The sequence below is a fragment of the Montipora foliosa genome, chromosome 2, assembly GCF_036669935.1.
Source record: "Montipora foliosa isolate CH-2021 chromosome 2, ASM3666993v2, whole genome shotgun sequence".
Classification (NCBI taxonomy): domain Eukaryota; kingdom Metazoa; phylum Cnidaria; class Anthozoa; order Scleractinia; family Acroporidae; genus Montipora; species Montipora foliosa.
Genome location: NC_090870.1, coordinates 63,292,931 through 63,315,430, shown reverse-complemented (window position 1 = coordinate 63,315,430; position 22,500 = coordinate 63,292,931). Strand labels below are relative to the sequence as shown.

Genomic DNA, 22,500 nt, shown 5'->3' with positions numbered 1-22,500 from the left:
TGTTTATCGAGAAGTTAGCTCAGACCTGCGAAGTCATGTTGCTTCAATTTGACGCTGTTCTTTCCTTGGATGACGTCGAAGTGGGAAGTAAGTGAGGCAGTTGTCGCAGGAGGGCAACTAAAATTATAGTGATGAAATGGTATATGAAGTGAATCATATATGAACTGCGGATATGAATCAATGATTCATTTCATATACCGTTTCATCATTGATTCATTCCTCACAGGATCATTAGAACCCACAAATGACCAGCTCCCAACGTCAGTGGCTTCATAGCTCAGTTGGTTAGAGCGTCGCACCGGAATCGCGAGGTCACGGGTTCAAACCCCGTTGAAGTCCTGAATTTTTCAGGCTTCTCTCTCTACGCAATTGCTAAAATTGCGTTCATAACTGCGAAGGTCATAGCTTCACTTGATTAAAATTATGGTGTAACGTTTTTCGGGCTATTTCTTTAACGAGAGCTAGGATGCATGCCCGTACTTAACCATTGATGGTGGCCAGAAGGTCATGACCTTGAAGCATTTAAGTCTGGTTCAGAGCTGGGGATTTTTAAGTTTAAAAATTTCCTTATTTGGATGTAACGTAGCTCGTGTATTTTCCCGCACGTGCAGCTTCGATCTTATTTGTGTCCATATTTGGGCATAAAATATGTGTCCTTAATTCCCCAGCTTTGTTCCAAGCAAAAGTGAGGGCACACTTGCCATTCACCAGCAACTCAATCTTGGGACAGATGAGGGAGAAAATAACCTTGACTTTGAGTTAGAGGGGAACAGGGAGCGCGAGCAAGGAAGTACATACAATACATACTTAATTGACACTTCCCGTAGGGGCATTTCAGGGCCAATGAAACGCAATCAACGAAACGACAGAACAGAACAACAACAACAACTGTTAAGAATCCCAACTGGCCGTAGGAGGCAAAGCAGTTGGCTATTCAGTTACAAGTGCGGCCTAGAAGTACCAGGATCAAACTGAATCCGGGAACTCCGGATCTCAATGCAAGCTTCCTAAGCACTGGACCGCACTGCCTCCACGATACGACTCCCTCTTCGACGCCAATGACGGCTACGAGAACGTCATCCAACCAATAAGTTTAATGAGTAAAGACAAGGGCTTTGCACGCCCCACACGTGCATCTTACATTTTGGCACGTTCCTTTGTCATTCCAGTCCAAGAGTGAATTAAATAAGTGTGTTGTTATTGCATGGTGGGCTCCCCAGCAGTCACAAATGAGGCTATTTTTAGAATACCCGTTCCCGCGAAAATCAGTTGTCATGTCCATGAAAAAACATGGTAGAAGCAGTCACGCGTGACATGGCTTCTTCTAATTTGTTAAAATGGCAGCCTTTTGTTTGTTTCACGCGCAAAGTATATCTAAAAATAAATCAATTTGTGACTGTGCTGGGGCAAGATCGCAAAGTGATAGATCAACACTCTTATCTAATTCACTCTTAAGTTGTTCTAGTCCTTACAACAACGTGAAATAAACAAATTTAAGGTTGTTTGAAGGACGCGAATCAGTACCCAACGATAAGTTTTCAATGCTCTCCCCACACATCCACATCATTTTTACAATTTTAATGCTGGAATTTTGATACACACTTTCCAGGCCGAACAACTCGGAAGAATCGCGAAATTATAACAATAAGGGGAAGTAGTTTATTTTTAGATAACGTTGTGATGGCTGTCGTCTTCTCCTTAAGCTATCTAGTGGCCTGGCCAAACGGGAAATGTTTAGCGTTTAAACAATATCGAACATTGTTTGGTGACCAACCATTTTACCGTTTTGCCACCTTGTCTGGTGCTGTTTGGTCGTGTTTGAGAAAATTTGAAGGCCATCAAACATTCGATCAAACAAACAAGCTGGTTTTGTTCGTTTGGCCAGCCATATCAAACATGTTTGGCGCGTGCATGCGTACCACGCTTCATCAGCCTCTTGTAGTCACGTGTTTTTTACGTATTTGTGACCCATACTTCTCAACCTCGTTCCCAGGGAGACCCTGGGAACGAGGTTGCCATAGTTCTTTGCTTGTGGAGTTTGATCTGCGTTAGATCAAATATGTTTTAACCGATTGGCCACTCACTTCAACCTTTTTGGCCATCAAACAATGTTTGATGTTGTTTAAACGCCAAACATTTCCCCTTTGTCCAGGCCCTAATTTTCGATTAAGCGCTGCATTCTTGGAAATAATGACAAAACTATTTCACAATCAGTAGAGTTATTCATAATGGTAATAAGACTGAGTGGAGTCCAATTTGGTCTGTAATCATACGAGTGATTTACAAAATCGGACGACCGCGTAGCGAGAGTCCGATTTCTTTAATCACGAGGATACGAAGTACTGTTACCAATTAGTCATAACCATTACAATTTCCGAGAAACAAAATTAATGCATTCCTTTTTCACTGTCTATTGTTACAAATTTGTCCATTTTGGACAATCCCCAGTTTGGTAGGGTTAAGTGGTTCTTACTATGGTTATTGTGATAAATTCTGTGATTGGTGGATTAAGCAGAGGGCACTTATATGATTGGCTGATGTAACTGTCCGATTTCACCGTCCGATTTCAACCCTTCACAATAATTAGTGAAAAATAAAGCAGGTAATGCACCAATCAAATTTGAGAAAATTGTAATGGTTTTGATTAATTCCAATACCAATACTCTATTTCAGAAGTTGAGCCCAAACCGAAGAGCAGTAAGAGGTTGCTGAGGGAAAAAATGCGTACCAGTGGTGAAGATGAGAATGGTAAGAAAGTTGTGTCCAAAACTGATTGCCGTTAATGAATTCAGGCACTACGTTGGCATTTCAACAAATATTCCGTTCAAGGACCATGAATATCACGAAGAGGAATATAAGTTCAGGAATGGGAATAGAAACTTATTCTGCAGTAACTATAGGCCACTTCGGAAAACACCATAATACTCTTTGTTTGTCCCCCCAAGCATTGTTTCCAGTTTCTCTTGGGACTTACATTGGTCCCAAGAGAAAACAAAAACAATGCTTATGCAAAATTTGGGGGAACAAACAAAGAGTATTATGGTATTTTCCGAAGTGGCCTATTCCTGATATTTTTGGCCGCCATGAGCATGTGTTCTCGTTCCTTTGCCTGCATGGCATCGAGAAAGGTATGGTAAAATGAAACTAAATGGGCAAAATTGCACCTGTTGGTTTTCAGGTAATTTCGCGACTGTTTGTCACAGTTGTTAGCAAGTACTAATAGCTAGAATATGTTGATGTTCGAAGTTAAATGACAAACAGCATCCTGCCCTGCGTTACCCTTTGAAGGGAAACGCGAAGCTTTATCTCTCGTTGAAAATGCCCGGAAGATCATCCCGAGGAAATTCAGTCTGGGGATCGTATATCCCATTTTGGTTTTCAAATTGACTACTTAAAGTGGTACTACGACCAAAAAACAATTCTTTTTTTTTTTGGATTTCAAAACTATGTTAACTAAACACTAACTGACCCAAGTTTTAAGTTCTGATTTTAAAAAGACACCTGTTTATTTTAATTGGAATATTCTTATTTATTGGTCCGCCATTACTAAATTTAAAATCTTGAGACAGCTGGGTCGAGGAGAAAATGACGCCAAAGATTCACTAGTTTAAGAATGCAATGCGTGTGTACGCGGCCGAATTAATATGCAGCACGGGAGTTTCGGGCTTTCAGACTTTTAAACTCGTGTTTTGCATATGTAATAAATTGCGTTTACACGCTGAAATTTTAAGCTAGTGAGTAAATGATGTCATTTTCTCTAGATCCAACCCTCTGAGGTCCAATCGGCCAGTTTTGAACGTGAGCAATGGCGGACCGTGAAATGCAAAACTTACACTCAAAATAAACAGCCTTTGGATAAAACTCAAAGCTCAAAATTTTGCCAGTTAGGTGTTAAGCAAACACGCTTTCAAAATCTGAAGAAAAAAAGGCAATGATTTTTTGATCATAGTACCACTTTAAAAAACCCGGAGAAACAAAGACATCACAACAGACACCATGAAATTAGCAAGATGCCCAGCAACGACATGTAACGGCCTGTGGTAACGCGGAAAAACTTATATTTCGTGCTGGATAAGAATGTAGCACGTGATCCATATGCTAACACTTGCAGGTGATGATGTCAAACCAAACAAATTCCACTGCTTTAATTTGACCTTCAGGACATATTACCTGCAGTGCTTAGATTAAAAATCCCGCGCCACATTCTCATCTGATTAGAAGCCCGTTTCTCGAAAGTCCCGAAACTTTACGGGCCTTTTTGGGGAGTCACAATTTCCTCTGTATCTTAAGAACGGAAAGATTTTAAGTCAACAAACTTCACTACATATCGTTTTGCTTTTTGTTAACTTGAAAACATGTCAAAAGAGCAGCTTCTGAAAACAGGCGGAATGGCTTTTCAGGCCCGAAAAGTTGTCGGGACTTTCGGGAAACGGGTCCCAGATGCGAAAGCGATTTCTTAGTCATATTTCCGTTGCATCTGTGGCCGGTGACGTAAAGACGTTTTCTTCCGTTTCAGACAAACTTGCTCCGTTCCCGTCCAGTGGAACGAGTTGGGAAGGTCTCCCAACAAACGAACTTGTTTTAGAGGAGTTTGGAGACAAGAAGACTCATATCCTTTTTATGCTCTTTTTTAATTAGTTCCAGATGTAAAATGTCCCAGTTTGAAAGAAAAGTCCATCATCTCTTTTCTGTTTCCCTGAGGAATAGTTATGTGCAGTCTTTTTGGGAATGGGGAGCTAAAGTACAGACGTTTTGAACGGGGGAAGGGGGCCTTTTCGTGTTTGGGAGAGGCAACAACCAAAGTTGGGTGTTAATAAGATGTTTCAAGATGTTTTGTCATTTCTACCGGGTGTAAGGTCCGCTTACACCTGCAATTTTTGTTGCAGCAGCTCGATATATTTTTTGTTGCAGCGAAAGTTCATCGAGTGTCGAGGAAGTTCGAACCTTTGCAACATCGCGGCGACAAATCGCTGGAAAATTCCTCTGAATTCGCCCCTGGTTTAATTCTAACTTTGCCGTAAAAAGAATTGCATCGTCAAGAACGGCGCGCGCGTTGTAAACTTGCCTTCTTAAAGGCCCAGTGATAAGGGCAACAATTTTCGTGCAACTTGTCATGCAACAATGTTGCGTTGCAAGTTGAAATGGTTTGTTGAGCGTATTACCACCTTCTTGTGCAACAAATTTTTATGTTGCAAAAAGTAGACGTGGCTTTTACTTTTTGCAACATGGGAATTTGTTGCGCAAGGTGATAGTAATACGCACAACAAAACATCTCAACTTGCAACGCAACGTTGCTGCGCGACAAGTTGCACGAAAAATGTTGCCCATATTACTGGGCCTTAAAAGGGAAAACGCCTTCGTTCCAACCATCGTTCAGTCGTTTTCTCAAGTTGTTACGTTCATTCGACCTCCCATCCCCCATGACTCTCTAGCCATGGAGAAGACCCCGACACCGAAGTTATTTTTTGAAAACTGGCTATATGAAAGACTACGACGGTCTAAAACTTAAAAAGTGATCATTCTTCCTTGACATTTGATACGAACTCCGACCATCAAAACCGTCAAGACAACAGCAGGACATCTCGCTGTGATCAAATCACGAAACAAAGCCTACGAGGTGAGGTGTAAGATCAGTGCGCTTAGCTTAGTATGCTTTTGGTATGGAATCTGCGTTCACGTCTATATTGAAAGCCTTAATGGTGTTGACTCTTTTCAGTAGACAGCTATTAAGCCATGCGCTGCATGTATAAGTCTGGAGCAGTTGACCTGGTTCCAACTGAGTGGCTTCGTAGCTCAGTTGGCAGAGCATTGCATGCACTGGCATCGCAGGGGTCATGGGTTTGAATCCCGTTCATCATCATATCTTGCCGAGCCAACGGCGTGCGATGTCGTTGACGACCCTAAGGTCATCGTCACTGCAGGATGGTCCCCATTGGCAAGATGTCATAATATGCTCCATGGCTGTGTCTCAGCCCCACCTGGGCATTTTGCATTTGTAGCATAACCCCACTTGACCATGTTATCGCCAGTTTTACCCACTTTTGCCCTAAGCTTGCCCTAGTGAGAGTAACCCACTCAATACACTGCAAGTCTGAGCCCAATGGAAGGCTTTCACTGGGTTCTGGCAGTGCTCCGTTAGCAGAATGCGGGGCTGCTTCTTTCCACTTCCGTAGTCTATACGAAGGTGGTGGAGTCCCAGTGAGCTCGTCGACTGTGGCGATTCCGTTGAAGTTACCTGAATTTTCAGGTGTCTGTAAATGTTCGGGCAAACGGCTTCAGCTTTTGCTTCTACAGCCGTTCGATTTTGTTGAAAGATGTTGACTGCTGGGGTGGGGTGGGTAAACGGTTTCAACACATCATCAACATTTGATTCAACAAGCTTCACGAGAGACCTGGTATTCAGTTCCAGGCTGCAGCCGTGGTTGTTACTATGCATACGTACATGGATACGTTGTTGAGACAAACTTAACTGATTAGAGTGTAATGAGAAGTGCTAGTTTTGTACCCCATATGAACCATGTGAGCGTTAGCCCTACTAATGGAAATGAGCCCGCGCAAGGACAGAGAAAAACTCTGACCATGGTGGGAATTGAACCCACGACCTTCGGGTTAAATCACCCCTGCTCTACCGAGTGAGCTATAAGGTCAGACGGGATCAGGCCGTGGGAATTTAAGATGTTGAAGTCACAGATGTTGAAGTCACGTTTTTGCAAACGTTGGCCGTGTAGCAAAAAATCTCTGACCAGGGTGGGAATTGAACCCACAACCTTCGGGTTAGATCACCGCTGCTCTACCGACTGACCTTACACTCTAATCAGTTAAGTCTGTTGAAATATAAGTGCTATACGGCCAACGTGTGCAAAAACGTAACCCTTCCTTGTACGTTATTGAGAGACCGATTAGTGCGCTGACGCATGCTCAACAATGTTGAGAGGGGGGCAAACGGGGTCAATTTCATTTAACATTCACGAAAACAAAAGAAATGTTGAATGGTTGTTGAAGCAGAGTTTGAACGCTTTTAAATTAATTAAATTGTTCAGATAAGTATGACGATCTCTTTTTTCGTTTCATGTTATCATATTTCAACGTCGAAAGGTCAAGCTCAAGACTGTGGAGAGCATGTGTCCCCGTTTCTTTCGACGCTGTTAATCGCAATTCATTTGTAGTATACTTCAGATGCACCCAACGATAATCTTCGGTAAAATGTGTTCGGGAGAGTCAAACTGTTCTAAGAATTTTGGTTCTACGTTTCCAAACAGCTATACCCGGATTTTTCGGAAGGAATATTTTTGCAATTTTTGGCACTTAAAAAGGTCACCTACAATCTTGGACAAAATAAAATGGAACAGAAATGCCCCCTCTCCCCCAAATCAAGGATGAAGGTGCGTGAAGGCCAAAACGCGCCATTTTCCCATCACTGATTTTGGGGGGAGGGGTGGTCTCAATGTTCCATTTAATTTGTCCAAGATTGTAGCAGTTTCGGATGAGCAAATGGTTTGCTGGGAAGTTCTTAGAAGGTAACGTTCAGCTACCAATTTCTGAAATAAAGATAACATTCCTTAAAATTTTCGGACACTTCAATTTTCATCTAAGATATCGGAACGGATCGAATTCTTCTAGGTGATAAAATCATCTCTTTACACAGTCTTTGTACTTTACAAGGAGCCTAGAAATGGCTCTCAAAGGCTTTGGCTTAATTTGCAGGTTGGGTTTCCTTGATAGTTAATCAACTGAAAGGATATTGATGATCACGAAGTTTCTTTTTTTTAGGAAATTTGCTGGCGTTGAACTCGTCCCTGGTTATTAGTTTTTTTTCTGAAACACTTGCCCAGTCGATGACACGACGATGAATACCAAACATGTTATCCTTTGTTTGCCTTTACAGGATTATAAAGAAAAGTTTGAGACCCGCCTATTGGTCATTCACGAAGCAATGAATGCACAAATACAGAATGAAGAAAGATGGACAAAGAGCTGGGAACGATCTATCGACAAAATAAAAGAGCTTTATTAACACAATTAGGGATTGTTTTTTTATATTGGGCACTTCACTCTACGCCACAGCATTAATTATATTACACCTGAAGAAAACCTTCTGTTCCTTAATGAATCTTCGTCGTACATTCACGTTATTTTCTTGCTGGAAAAGTTCGCAGCTATCAACGCACGACTGAACATTGAAAGGCAAGACAAGGCAATCCTCGGAAACTTCGCCCACACATTTGTCTTTGTACCGGTTGTTCACGTTGTCCACGTTGTCCAAAAACCTCATTTATGAATAGAGTCCATACTGTAAAAAATTGTAAATAAACATGGATTTCGCAACAAACGTCTCGTGTAAATTGTGCTGTATCAAGATTGGTTTACTCATCTCTCGATCAGCCCTTCACTTATCATGATGATGAACAGCCCTGCTACAGAAGCAAAGCTATAACCAATTTCGCTTTTATACCGACAAGAAGCATTCAACGGTGCCATCGACTTCCAAGACATTACTCTGAGCTGCTAAGTGAAGTAGTGTGTCTCTGCTTTCTGCTTTCCAGGAACACTGCTACTTGTTCCATGATGTCTGAAAAAGACAGTCACAGGTCATATTGGTGTAGAATCGTCTCCAGACCACAGTTGTTCGAAAGGTGGATAGCACTAACCACTGGATAAATGATAACTTCATTGGTTTTGCTGGTGTTCATCCACTGGATAGTGATTTATCCACTGAATTTAACCAACATTAGACTTGATTTGTGTTAATTGTTAATTTCAGTTTACAGTGTCCTCAATTAGTGCTTCAGCGCTAGAACGACTAGACACTTAAATAAAGTTCCTTTCCTTTTTTATCCAAGGGATAGCACTATCCTCTTTTTGAACAACCAAGGCCAGGCCTTGGTTGTTCAAGAGGTGGATTGCGCTATGCAAGGGATAAATCAATATCCAGCGGATGAACACTATCAAAACCAATTGAGTTATCCAGTCGATAATGGTTTCCTTGTTGGCTGGTCAGAATCATATATATCCTCAAAAATCTCCATTCTCAATGCTTGTCGACCCGATAGCGCATTGAAGAGGTGAATTTACATACTGATCAATCTTGGGAGTCGAAGGGTTAAACCTTGTGCCCTTGAGGAGTTCCTCCTCAATGAGTAAAACTATCTGGTGTGAGAAGAGGAGAAGCTCAAAGTGTCACTCGTAAAGTGCTAATATGAAAAAAAAAAAGAAAATCAGTTCTTTTTTCCTTCATATTTTGAAAGAGTGTTTGCTCAACACCTGACTGGCAAAATTTTGAGCTTTGATTTTTATCCAAAGGCTGTTAACTTTGAGTGTCAGTTTTGGATGTTATGGTCTGCCACATTATATTCCACCAACACCCACATTCTCTGACATTTAACTATCACAAGTGAACAAGGGTGGCTTTGGCATGAATATTATTAATAAGTTTAACACAGAACCTTGTGGCAGCCTTTACAATGGTGCACACCATGGAATTTAGAGATTTTCAGATTCTGGTGAACTAAGATGAAGCACTATGGTAGAGTTATTTTCTGCAATAGAATCCAGTATTAACTCCAGGAGGAAGTTGTTGACCCAACTGACCATTTAAGGGACCACACCTGGATCAATTTGTTTCACTCCTCTGCACTAAAATTACCTCTGATTTCACGTGCACGCCTATCCTTCATAGACCCCCAGTCCTTAATGGCATTATCAATATTCACCATTGAAGCTGTGTATGTTAACCTGCTAAATATATCTGCTTTCTCTTCATATCTGTGTTAAGTCAAGAAACATGTAATGATGAACATTTTCCAGTGAAGTTGCCCACACACTTAGGACCCTGATTTCATGCAAAGTTAATAAATATTTAAAGTAATTCCAACAGTTCTTAAGGATACAATTCCCAATGAATTCTCTCCAAATCATTAAGCCATTCCAAAAGGTCTGATATTGAAGGCTGGGTTGGGGTTCCCTCACACACCACAGAGATTGGAAGGGAGCCTATCAGTGACCGAGCATAAAAAATTAATCTAAACACTGATGTTTAACCGTATCTGTTTTTTTTTTTTCAAACCTGTATAATGGCCCCTATTCTTATGGAAGCCACACAATACAAATGACAGCAGAATTAAGACCTACCCTTGGTTAAGTCTAACAGTAATAACAATAATAACTATTATTATTATTATTCCATTATTATGCCATTTCAAGAGAACACACAAATAAAAAAATAAATAAAAATATGAGAGCGTAGTGCACTGTAGTTTTCTGGTTTAACCAGTTCAGAACAGAGCAAAATAATATGAATGGAACAGGAGTTTTTTAATAAAAGAAATGATATTATTGTTTTCAACACAATGCAAAGCCTGAAACTTCAGCTACTCATAGCTTGTCACTAATCATTTCATTTACCCTTTCAAATAAAGTACATTTGAATGGTTTCATCTGTGTTGGTTTCATCATTTGCACAAGCATTATTATGAAATTATTGATACAATTCTGAATCAATGCAGGAAAAGCCAAAATGCTATCAGACTTGGAAAAATGCTATGCAACTCACAAAATATCTGCACATATTATGTTATTCCATTCAATAAGGTGCATCTACTTTATAGGTTTCAGTGACAATGTATAATTTTGCTTTCCATTGAGTGTCAGGCTAGAAGTGAATTTGTTGCTTGTCCTTTAGTATTATACTCCTATGATTATTGATAACCTTCAAGTCTTATAATTTTCGCATTCTGAGTGAGATGAGCGCAAGATATGACTTGATCAGAGTTGAGGTTTGAGGGAATAATTAATTTTGCCTTCATTTTTGTTTGGTTTGTTGTTTTGTCAAAAGGGTTTTTGAGTGGATGTGGAGATTGAATTCCCCCACGTACCCCCAATGACGAGTAAAATCGTCTGGTGTCAGACAAAGACAGAGTAAAATCTATTAAGGGCGTTCGTACCCATTGCTACTGTGCATTTTTTTGCGCATGTCACGCACATGTCATCCATCGCAGACCACGAAGGTAAACACGATGCTAAAGGCGCAAACATTTTCCACAAGAATGGAACATGAAAGCATGTGGCATCATGGGATAGCTGTGGACTCAGGTCTTCTCAGGCATGTCATGCAATGACGTGAATATACCATCGCTTCAAGAACTTCGCAGCGATTTTACTCTCTTGAATGCTCGGTGACCCCTTATTGTCAGAATAATATGTATCGTTTTTCAAGGTCTATTTCACCTCAGAAAAAGACATCAGCTGCAAAGGTTAATTTTAAAATAGTTATATTAGTTATGTTGAATTGAGTAGGTTTACCTGATCTAAATTTCAATAAATAAATGTAGTTTTTTTATTGCTGACAGTTGTAAGCTAAGATCGTCTTAAAATAACGCAGTCTTCTAAAAGTGCACCTCATGATCTTGAAAACGAGCACGGTGACCCCCCATTTTTTTTGCCTTTTTGGCAAAAGTAGATCATTACCTTTCTGCGTGGCAAGTTTTAAAAAAATCTGTACCTGGGAACATTTTGGGCACGAACGTCCTTAAGTCCAACTGCTAGGAGTCAATGGGTTAAATGGGGATGTACAAGTCATTTTTGAGTAGATATTAACCCATTGGCACCTAAACCACCCTGGACTGCCCCCATTGACAAATAAAATTGTCTGGTGTTAGACAGAGTAAAATCTAGTATCTAAGTCAGGAGTCAAAGTGTTAAAACAGAAGAAAATGCAAGTTAATGCCCTGAACCTTGCCTCCATTCTTGTTGTCCCTTTCCAATGCAATGAATTGCTGTTCTCATTGCAGTGATTGTCTCATTAGGGAACTTAAGCATGCACGTTTCTGAGATGCGGATCGATGGCAACCAGAAGTGAAGAGTTTTCCTTTTACACATGTCTTTACACAGCCAACCACATTTACATTTGCTAAGTATTTTTTCTCCATTAGATATTATTAGTATAAAAATCTGGGATACACCACTGTCGTGGCACGCAAAAATTATGTTCTCTTCTAGTTGCTGACGGACATGCGTGCTTAAGCTCCCTTAAATCTCACAGCAAGTTCACATGAATTCCCCTGATTGGCATGTTAATTATTGTGAGGTTTGAGTAACAAGAAAAATAAACAGTGTTCCATCAAACACACGAAATGTCCTAAATTCCACATTGAAATTTGTGTTGAATGGAAAACGTTATTGGCTTACCATAAGTAATTATTACTGGTATTCAATTGAAATAGTTCTCTTTTATGTACCTCAAGAACCCCCAACTACCCTAAGGTCATGTTAGTAACCCATAAATTATCCCTGTGTTCTTACTTGAAAGTGAAGTGTACACATCTAGGCAACTAGACCAAAGTATTGACATCTTCTTTGCTATTCTTTGAAAAGTTTCCCTGAAAAAGGATATATCACTAATCAAAATTTAATACAATGTTTTTGTTAATTATCACTGATCTGGAACCTTGCAAGAACGCAAAAGTAAAGCAATGAAATCTCACAGATCGACGAGCAGTTTTGCCAAAATACTTTCAGTTTGTTTTAGCAGTTTGTATTCCAGTTTCTGCTTCAAATCCACAAAATCACCAAGAGGAGATCCCTTGAAGTTTACTCTTTCGCAGGAGTGCAGCTGATCCATAGGACTTCTCAACGAATGAATCAGTTCAGTTGAGCGGAGATCCGTTTCCTTCCACATATTGAGGTGTCGGTCGACTTCGTTATAAGATTTGGAGATCTTTTCGAGGCAAATACATACATGCTTTTCCATTGCATTGTTATCCAGATTCGAAGATCAATTTTTTTACTTTTGTAGGGGAGGAGGCGGGACAATAAAGGTGATTTCAGTAAAATTCACAGTATTCCTCGACAGAGCTGAAAAACGACTGCGCATGCGCCAAATAGGGAGCACAAATCGTGCATGAGACGCGAAGTGTCCATTTCGATCGTTTGATCTCGTCTTCTGCCTGTGTCACTTTATAACTCTTGACGGTGTGAATTTTGGAAGTGAGATCGTGGTGATTTAATTTAAGGAGACACATCAGATCTGTGTAATATATTTGTGTGGAATTTTTGGGCCTTGAGATCCAAACCCAGTTAAATTTGTTTGGGAATATGCGCTGCAGAAACTAACCGAGGCTACTGTGAGTGTTCCATATTTGTTTTTGAAGCATGAAGTGTTCACAACGTTTGGTTCAGTTTGCACACTAGGGTATTGCCCATGCAATCTCTACAGTTTTCATCAACAAGATAATTTGGGCAGGGTTTTCTGAAATCACCTTTACAATCAATCATACATGTATTTACAATGCGTTAATTAAACGTAACATGTTCTAAGAGCATTATTTGAAAGTTGTCAACCTTCTCCTTGAACCAAGGCAGCAGTTCATTTAGAGTGCTGCCACTCTGCAATAGCCACTTAACCTCCTGACTGCCCCCATAAAGGCAGCTGTCTAAAAGAAAACACCTTGCCAACTTGTGAAGTTGGAATGAACACAAGTACTGGCCAGAACTACACAGAAAATATTGAAGTTCTTTGTCCTTGTCTCAGGGCATTTCTTCAAAATGAAAAGGTAAATTGGTTGCAAGACTGGCCTCTGAGATTACACTCAGAAGAAGTTCTAGTTGCACAGTAGTGTGATCAATAACATTTTTTAATTTATTGCCATAGTGTGGCTTGATTACAGAATCATAAATACTTGCCCACCAAAATACCCTGTGCAATCAACTGATACACCCATGTTCGGGAGACTGTTGGCCTGTTAATTAATGGAACATCGATATATTAGGAAAAGAACAATTTGTTAAATAAAAGTACAAAGTCCAGGCCCTGCTTCCTGTTAATCCTAGGATTATTGACAGGGAAATACTGCTTCAAAGTGGCACCCGAGTGACTTAATTGTAGTCTAGCTTCCACAATCGCCAAATAATAATGATCTATCATTATTGTAATAATGCAACACACTTGGTGTCAAGTCATCTATGTCAAAACTTGGAAGATGGTATTTTTCTTTCCCCCTTGACTGGCCATTATTTGCAAATCTATGTTCAACCCAACGTCCAAGACAAAATTATGGTTAGACTCAAAAAAATTTAAGAACATGTGTTAAGGCAAACAGTTAAGGGTCATTGGTTTATGTGTGGTTTATAGTATGTTTATATGGTTAGCTCATCATGTTTTCTTTGTCTTGGTTGTGTAATAAGAATGACTTTTTGTACTAATTTTCACAGCCCCCATAAAAACTGATATGTGCAGTTTCCTGTGTCTAGGAAAATAATAATATCATTATGATATTGTAGATTATAGCATTGTAATATGCATCTCATGGACAATAACATTCATTTTCGTTTTTTGTCCTTAGGGAGATGGATCCACCTGGTATTATTTGCGGCAGTTTTGTGAAATATTAGCTCTAAAAGGAGCGAGAAGAAATTCAGCCTTTTTTCTCAGCAATAAACCACAATAATCTTATTGAGTTCACTTTGTTCATGTTGGTAGTATGGAACAAAAGACTGGATAAAGTCACTGAGAAATCCAGACAATGCTGTTGAGTTTTAAGCAGTTTCTTTAGTACTCTTCACATTGTCAAACGTTTCAGTTTCTTCTTAGAACTGAATATTAGTCCTTAACCTTTTTTCAGTTATGAACTTTTTGGACCATCACAGAGCTTTAAGATGCCACTTTTTTAAATGTTGTACTTATAAAAAAAAATGGGGACAACATATTCAAGCAAAAACATCACAAATGCATGTTGTTTGCACCTGCACGCAAACTTTGCGAATGCTTTTGATCTGATGAGTTGCCAACCCAGTAATGCTTCAAATACATGTAGTGACATCGAAACCCAGAACACCTTCAAACACATTTAATGACAAGTTGTCAGAGAAAAAATTAAAATTAAAAACAAACATCTTCTTGAGCATTGGGACCCACATGGAATAGCCCTTACATATGTGTATTATACTGATGACTGGATTCCATCTACTTAATATACAATCATCTTTTTAGGATAATACCACTTACGCCAGTCGGCAGATAATGCTAGAGTGAACTTCTTGCTATACAGCTGAAAATATTAATTTTGTGGAATGCCCCTTTCAGGGATGTTTCCTAGTTGTCTATGCTCTCAAGATTTTGTTCAAACCCATCAAGTACAATGTAGCATCAGGGCGCGACGAAAATGAAAAGATGAGGTTGCCCTTCGGGCAAGCTATTACTTGAGGTTACTAGCCCGAAGGTCTGAGGAGCTAGCCCGAAATTAATTTGTTTATAAAGAATAATCAGATTTATTTAATTATGTAAAATACAAGTAATGATACCAAGCATAGATATAAACTAATTCTTCGTAGTGTTTTGATTCTTGAATGCATGGCATCTGACAGGATGCGGCGATGCGGATCCGCATAATTAGGGACTTTAAGATCTACGACGCGGTGGTCAACAAGAACGTCACGAAACAACAATTTCATTGGTTAAAAGAGCAAAAATAATCGTGTTACACGTGCGGCACGCATTTTAGCACATAAACGTGCGGTTCTCTGCACAACAACGACGTGAAATCACCAAATTTGAGGTTTGACGACAACGTGAGCGTTCAAATGTGAATCTTTCGTTCTCTATTTTTGCTCTGAAACCGCTCGTACCAATTTATTTTTAGGATGCTTTGCCAACTTTGTAGGACGCGAACGAGTTGGCCAAACCGCGAGAAACTTACGATAGTGCAACGTTATATTTTGAGGTGACGTTTTCGTCGACGTCGGCGTCGTAGATCTTAAACTCCCTATTCCCTAAAATCCGCATCCTCCGCATAATTACGATATTTTCCGCATAAAACTGAAGAAATGCCTGATATTAGCGATAAAGCAGCTTCTCACCATCCTCACAAACGCAAAAGACAAAGAGATTGACTACTTTGAAATGCTTTTTTTCCTGAACATTGAAGAAAACACGCCATTTCGTTCGCAAGATGAAAGTTCGTAAGCAGTTTCTACGCAAGTTATATGATCATTTGTAGCTATTTGTAAAAGTAGGGTGAGTTGGACGGGTGAGTTGTACAAAACAAATTAGGAGCCCGCAATATGCATGTGTGAAAAACCGCTGAAAATGGTGACTGATCGAAGGAATGGATCGTGGTTCAACCACATCGCAATTTTGCTCCATATCTCCAAATTGAAACAAAATTCATGACGAGAAACAAAGTATTTTTTTATCGCTTTATTTATTTTAGCAAAAGTTTCGGCAAAATGCCGATCACTAACCCTTTTATTTTCACGGTGAAAGCTGGTCGCAAATTGGCGACTTGTCGATCCAGATATCGCAAAGGGAAAAAATTCAGTCATAAACGCGACTGTATTGGTCGCCATTTCGAGTCCTGATTTACCATAAGCATGTAAATGAGTTGGACGGGCCTAATAATTAGTTCTATAAATTGTTCAAATTTCCGCATAATCCGGTGTAATTTCCGCATAATCAACGTATGTTTACCCATAATATGGCCAAAAATTTCCGCATAATCTTTAATTTTTTCCGCATCCTATCAGAAGCCATGTGAATGTGATTTTCGTTTTAACTTCAACCTCATAGTTCATAGTTTGCCTAGTGTATTAACTATAAAACAGTTCAACAGTGAGCTATAGGAAATATTTTAGTTCCTTGTTTGAGCTGCTAACATGAACGAGGTTCTCGGAATGAACACCATCAACAAATTTGCTGAAAGTTTGGGAATGCCTTTAGTCAATTTGAATATCTACAGAATGTGTCTCTTTGTCTGCCGTCGGTCCGATTGCAATTTGCATGTAATCAGCGCAGTTAACGCACATGTATGAAAATTGTTTCGCTTTGTTAGACCAGAAAATTTTTATAAATCGCAAATGACTGTTTCAGAGTAACATTTTATCCAAACATGGGCGAAATAGTAAAGGGAAAGTAACCTCTGAATTCGAAGGGGTTCGTTCCTTCGATGTTTACATCAGTTACCCCCGTTGACGGTCAAAAATATTATAAATTTACGGAAATCATAGCCTGTGTACAGCCGCCCACTCTCCGCAAAAAAAAAAAACCGGAAAGGAGAGCGTGTTCCGGAATAATTTTGCAGACATTATTAACGGATCTACACTGACCAAAAATTTGCGTGGCTCATATTTCTTTGGAGCTAAATTCTCAAAATGGTGGTCAATGAGGTAGATTTCAAACGTACATTAAAAAGCGTCTCCGATAGTTGTAAGATACCTTGGCTTTATAGGATAGAGGCATTCTTTCACGGAAAGGATGTATTTACAAGTCTTCCAACCGGGTACGGCTCTAATCTTCAGAGCAGCACAGATGATTGCCGATGGGCTGTTATTTTCCTCGATATGCCCACATCTCAAATCTTCCAGGGCAACACGCTCTGTAGATTGTTCTTGAGAATGGCTAGGCTGGTCCGAGCAAGGCGTTGGGTTTCATTGACTGGTAAGGAATAGCGGGAGACGTTTTCGAGTGGACAATCTTTTGAATAGTGCTATAGATATTCACCTCGTGAAGATTCGTCAGGAGCGCTTTGGTTTCTTTAGCGCTGACAACAATTCCTACAAATGTACGTAGAATCGATTTCCACTTTACACTCCATAGATAACAATTCCGCTCGTGCTTTAAAAGAAAAACCTCTTTCAAAAATATTTTAATCCGTATTTTTTACAGTGCGCAAATTGCACAAGACAAAATTGTCACGGTGGTTCTCACGGTGTTGATGTAGAGAAATAAAAATAAAAGTCAAGCAAAACTCGTTGTTTCAATGATGTAATGATCGATGGGTAATAACTAATCAAATCATTTTCCACACATTCCAGGAAAAATCACGTGGTATTCAACAAAATTATCAACGGCAGGAGCCCATTACCCGGAGCTTCCATCGGTATTGTACCCTTGAGTCTACCCTGTCCCGTATCTTTCTATTTTTAGAACTACTACATTTTGACGGTAATGGGCTCCTGTCAACGGTAAATCACAGACGCTCCACTCCGATTCTTTTTTTTTCTGCGGAGAGTGGGCGGCTGTACACAGGCTACGGAAATCACAACACAGTTATTTTTGTGAATGCCATGAACGTTGCGATCGGTCAATTAAATTTTACTACCACTGTAATCTGAAGTAATCTGAAGTCGACATTCGATGGAATAAATTCTCTTCAAAGCTTGTCAAGCTGACAAACTCTTCCAGAAGCGAGAAAACATCATGTTTTAAATTACTCGAGTTGCGTGTTTTTGTTTTCATTTTTTTTATCGGATGATAACGGCACCAGCCTAGCTTTTCTTCAAGCGAGTTTTTTCTTGTTTTTTTAATTTTAGTGGGCCTAGAAACAAGAATCCGGTTTGGATTTTCCCAACGAAACGCACCTAAATTTCAGTGAAAATCCACTGCACCGTGACTTGGCTGGAATTTAATTAGACATTATCTTGCACTGCCCGCTGTCAGTCGGCAAATATTGTCATTTCAAAAAATATATTTCGGTCGCTTATGTAAGCAGAAAAAGTCATGACGTTATTTACGGACGCAACTACAATGCGGCGCAAAACGTTGTCACGCTACGTTAATTTGGCCTCATAACGTTATCCTTTTCTCTCAGGAGCTTTCTGCGACACACTTTTTGGTATAAAAGCTCATTTTATCACCAGAAAAGAGAAAGCAACGGTGCTTGCCCGTCGGGCAAGCTACGATAAGAAAACGCTAGCCCGACAAGTCATTCCACTAGCCCCGGGCTGTCGGACAGCACTTTCGTCGCGCCCTGAGCATGCATGTGTGAAATGTCTCAAGTTTAGATCAGTTTTGCAATATGCACTGTGTTGTCTGAACTGATCCTTGTAAAATTTTTGTAGTTTCTTGTCAATTGTTAAATATGGAAAAAAGGATTTACTTTCTGAAAGAAAAATAACATTAATGACGTCTCTTGATCAGGTTAGGATCTGATGAATTTTTATTTTAAAAGGCAAGCAAATCAAGGGGCAAATTAATTTTCTCTGAGCTGTTTAATGTCAGTAAGTGGGCTTTCCAGGGTGAAGCACTTTTTTGCCTGCTCTCTGTGTATCTTTTCACCGGTTTATCTCAGTTTCTGTTGGGGCTGGCTTTCATCGCTCTTCTATAAATTTAACAAAAAATGCTGTGTAAAGAGCGAAAGATGTATTTTGCTTTCATGATAATTATAAATTCGTATTAAAATTTGGAGAAACGTGGAGCTCAATTTGCCTGAGTTCTTGCATCTTTGCATACTCCATTTTAATATCGCTTTGAGCATGCTTGCCAAAATATCTTTTGTCACCATTCACCACCCGGTCTATAATTCACCAGTTGTCTTCCTTTATTGTTCAGAGTATTATAGAGAGTATCTGGAACGTCATAAGGTTTTTCAATGTCTCTTTACCGACACAGACAAAGAGGCATTGTCCTGTATCGCAACCACTCGACGAACTAGTCTCCACCGATAAGTTCGAAGCTCTCACCAATTCCACCGGCCGAACATCGCCAAAACAGGGTTTAAGGGAATTTCTGGCCCTCCCAGAAAACCAAGAACTTGCAAAAACCGTTCGAGAAACTTGCGACAAAAGCCAACACTGTCAAAAAAGTAAGCATTGCAGCGCTCGTTACCTCCATTCACCGTATAGTCACACGAAAGGTGCATTTACCACGCGAAAACAATTTTTACACAATTTGTACACCCCTTCAATTTTTGGAAAAACATCAAAACTCGTCAAAAATTGTGACAAAATCCTTATCTTTCAAACAGCGACCTTATTTTTTTGATTTAATCAACGGCTGTCATTTTCCGGCGAACAGGTAGTCTTTTTGAATGAGCGCGCCCTTGAGCCTGCGTTTCGTGCCGCGGATCAGTGACTTGCGCAGTCGTTTTTCAGCTCTGTCGTATTCCTCTTTTATATGTGTCATGACAATGAGCCCGTACGTCGGCCAGATCTGACAGCGGCTTAGACCACAGGGTACCCATACAATCGGATGTAACAGCCGATTGTTATTTTATTGTAAATTTAAAAGATTCACCGTTTGCCTCACCTTTAGCGATATCGCTATGTATATAAATCAATGATAAATAAACGTTGAATTAACTTAGCTGTGGTAGTCGTCCTTTTGCCTCAAAAGCGGTTTTTTGAGCGATTTTGAGTTCGCCGTTGACTGTTACTATTATACAAGGAAAAGGGTGGAATCCTTGTTTTGAAAGGGTTCCCCCCACCTCTACCCAATGCCCGGGTGTATGCATGTTGCAACTTCAAGCCAAGTCATGTCATGTTAAAAAGTAATTATAAGTCTAAGGAATACAAGATTAGTTTCCCAATAAAAATTACTTTTCAGAAATAAAGTAACTCAGTTACTTTACTTCAAATCTTAGCATAGGTTTTCTTCTGTCTGTAATCTGTTTGCTGACTGTCAGTAAAATGTTGGTGACATGTCTGCCGCCAGTTTATCAACAGTCAGCCAACAGTTGATTAGGAGAGCTCTTGTTCAATTTTATAATTTATGGTTTTTTCGAAACACTTAGTTAGGTACATGTTGTGGTTCAATTTTACCATTTGTACAAATTGGTATTTCTTATTCTATGTTCATTATCATATATAGCAGAAGAAAGGAAAATACCAATTTGAACCACTTAGGGTAAAATTGAACCACAACATAAACACCCCCTTGTATGTCTTTTGTCATGCAGTGTCAACTTTCTCCTTGGTCAATATATTGCACTCTTTTAATTTCAAAATGGTGAATATCAAGAGCCATCATATTTTTAGAACACAACAATGCATTAAACATATGTATGACATATTATTCTGTGTTTGAAGACATGTGTAGTAATAACTAGTTGTAGTAGGATCTACTACACCTGGTGCTGGCCTGAGACTGATAATGTCGCAAATTCATCCTGGACAGCATATAGAGTTAGGGCATGGAGAGAGGGTCCCTGGCTGACTAAGTATACCCAGCTAGAATGACTGAAAGAGAGCCTGCCTCGTCATGCGGAATTCACAGCCCCTTTTAGCCAAGTCGAGACACGGTCATTGAGGTATGATGGGGCTTGAGAAACCATGTAGCTCCGTGAAAATTTATTGTGTACATTTTTCTAATTGGTTCAAACAGTCTTCAACACTGTAGGCCCAAATTTCCTGTCAAGTGTATGGATTGTTAAAAATAGATTTGACATAAATAAGCATACATTACGTGTGGCGGGAAGAAAGTCACGTGTAAACGAAGGACTAGTCTGAGTGTTGATCGATCGTCGGATCGCTTCGAGTGTCAAGTTGAGTATTGAGTTTTAGATTTCAACCGTGCTTAAGGCCTGAAACGGTCGAGTGAAGTGGTAATTCGTATGGAAAATTGTAAAGAGATTATTCACCAGGAAATGAATTAAATATACCATAAAGATTCATTACATGGTCCTTTCGAGTCGGAGGAAATACAAGAAGGAGTAGAACAACAAAACTGTCGCCGTCATCGAAGGATTTTTTGAATTGGAAAAAGGCGAAGTCTACTCAAAAAGGGTGTTTATGGACATAAAGCGTCATGAATATCGACAAGAACAGGAAAATACGAGATGCACACAGGACCTTTGTGTACAAAACAGTGGGGAATGTGGAGAAAATTTTGACAGAACACGTGGGAGATTTAACGTCGTTCAGGGAAAAGTTAACGGCTCTGAAAGCCTTGTTGACCGAAAAATTGGAAACGACCAAAAAGCTGGATGAAACAATATTAGAGCTCACCAAACCAAAGGAACTGGAGAAAGAAATAGAAGATTCTGGTGAGTTTTGTGAGCACGTTTACAGTATTTTAGCGAAAATCGATTTGAGTTTGGAGTAAGGGAAACATGGCGAACACACACAGGCCCATGCGACAAATCAGGAAAATAGTAGTGCCAGAAATACCGAAAGCGCAAAAGTGAAACTACCTAAACTCGAACTCAAATCATTTTCGGGAAATTATCAAGAATGGCAGGGTTTCTGGGACACATTTCAATCTGCTGTCGATGGAAATACTGGCATCTCGGCCATTGAAAAATTCACCTATCTGAAGAGTTGTGTGACAAGCAATGCTGAATCCGCAATTGCTGGACTGCCTCTGACCGCAGACAATTTTAAAGTAGCCATTGACATTCTTAAGGACCGATTTGGTAAACCGCAGTTGCTGATATCAAATTATATGGATGCCTTATTGAAACTTCCATCTGTCAATTCAGTGCATGAAACAAAGAAATTACGTGAATTGTTTGACAAGATTGAAATCAACATTCGAGGTTTGAATGCGTTAGGAGTTGAATCACGGTCCTTTGGGAATTTATTGGTCCCAGTCGTGATGGAAAAAATCCCCTCAGAGTTACGATTGATTGTAAGCCGTAAGTTTGGCAGTGAGGAATCATGGAATCTTGATGCCTTGTTGAGTGCACTGAAAACTGAGTTGGAAGCCAGGGAAAGATGTACTGCAATGAAAACAAGTGGTGCAAATGCCAATACACCCAGGTTTGAACGGTACAGAGCAAGAAGCAAACAACCCCA

The 22,500-nt window shown here is 39.8% G+C and overlaps 3 protein-coding genes across 3 annotated transcripts in view; 2 read left to right on the top strand and 1 right to left on the bottom strand.

Moving 5' to 3' along the window:
- The window catches only part of LOC137985072 (coiled-coil domain-containing protein 180-like), a 57,831-nt gene extending 49,806 nt beyond the window's left edge, over positions 1-8,025 (top strand). Inside the window, exons 43-47 of the mRNA XM_068832530.1 lie at positions 1-87; positions 2,674-2,748; positions 4,517-4,609; positions 5,541-5,617; positions 7,886-8,025. The exon at positions 1-87 is cut by the window's left edge and continues 25 nt beyond it. Of these exons, the coding sequence (XP_068688631.1) occupies positions 1-87; positions 2,674-2,748; positions 4,517-4,609; positions 5,541-5,617; positions 7,886-8,014 (461 nt within the window). The 3' untranslated portion in view covers positions 8,015-8,025. The remainder of the gene's footprint in view (positions 88-2,673; positions 2,749-4,516; positions 4,610-5,540; positions 5,618-7,885) is intronic.
- A 406-nt stretch (positions 8,026-8,431) lies between these two features.
- On the bottom strand, positions 8,432-12,842 carry LOC137985160 (AFG2-interacting ribosome maturation factor-like). Its single transcript, XM_068832677.1, has 5 exons — positions 12,480-12,842; positions 12,298-12,374; positions 9,888-9,990; positions 9,644-9,762; positions 8,432-8,569 (listed from the first exon to the last, which is right to left on the bottom strand). The coding sequence occupies exons 1-5, from the start codon at positions 12,743-12,745 to the stop codon at positions 8,493-8,495; spliced, it is 642 nt and encodes a 213-aa protein (XP_068688778.1). The 5' UTR covers positions 12,746-12,842; the 3' UTR covers positions 8,432-8,492.
- Positions 12,843-22,429: 9,587 nt separating this feature from the next.
- Positions 22,430-22,500, top strand: part of LOC137991924 (uncharacterized) — a 981-nt gene continuing 910 nt past the window's right edge. The window contains exon 1 of the mRNA XM_068836948.1: positions 22,430-22,500. This exon is cut by the window's right edge and continues 910 nt beyond it. Coding sequence (XP_068693049.1) covers positions 22,430-22,500 — 71 coding nt within the window.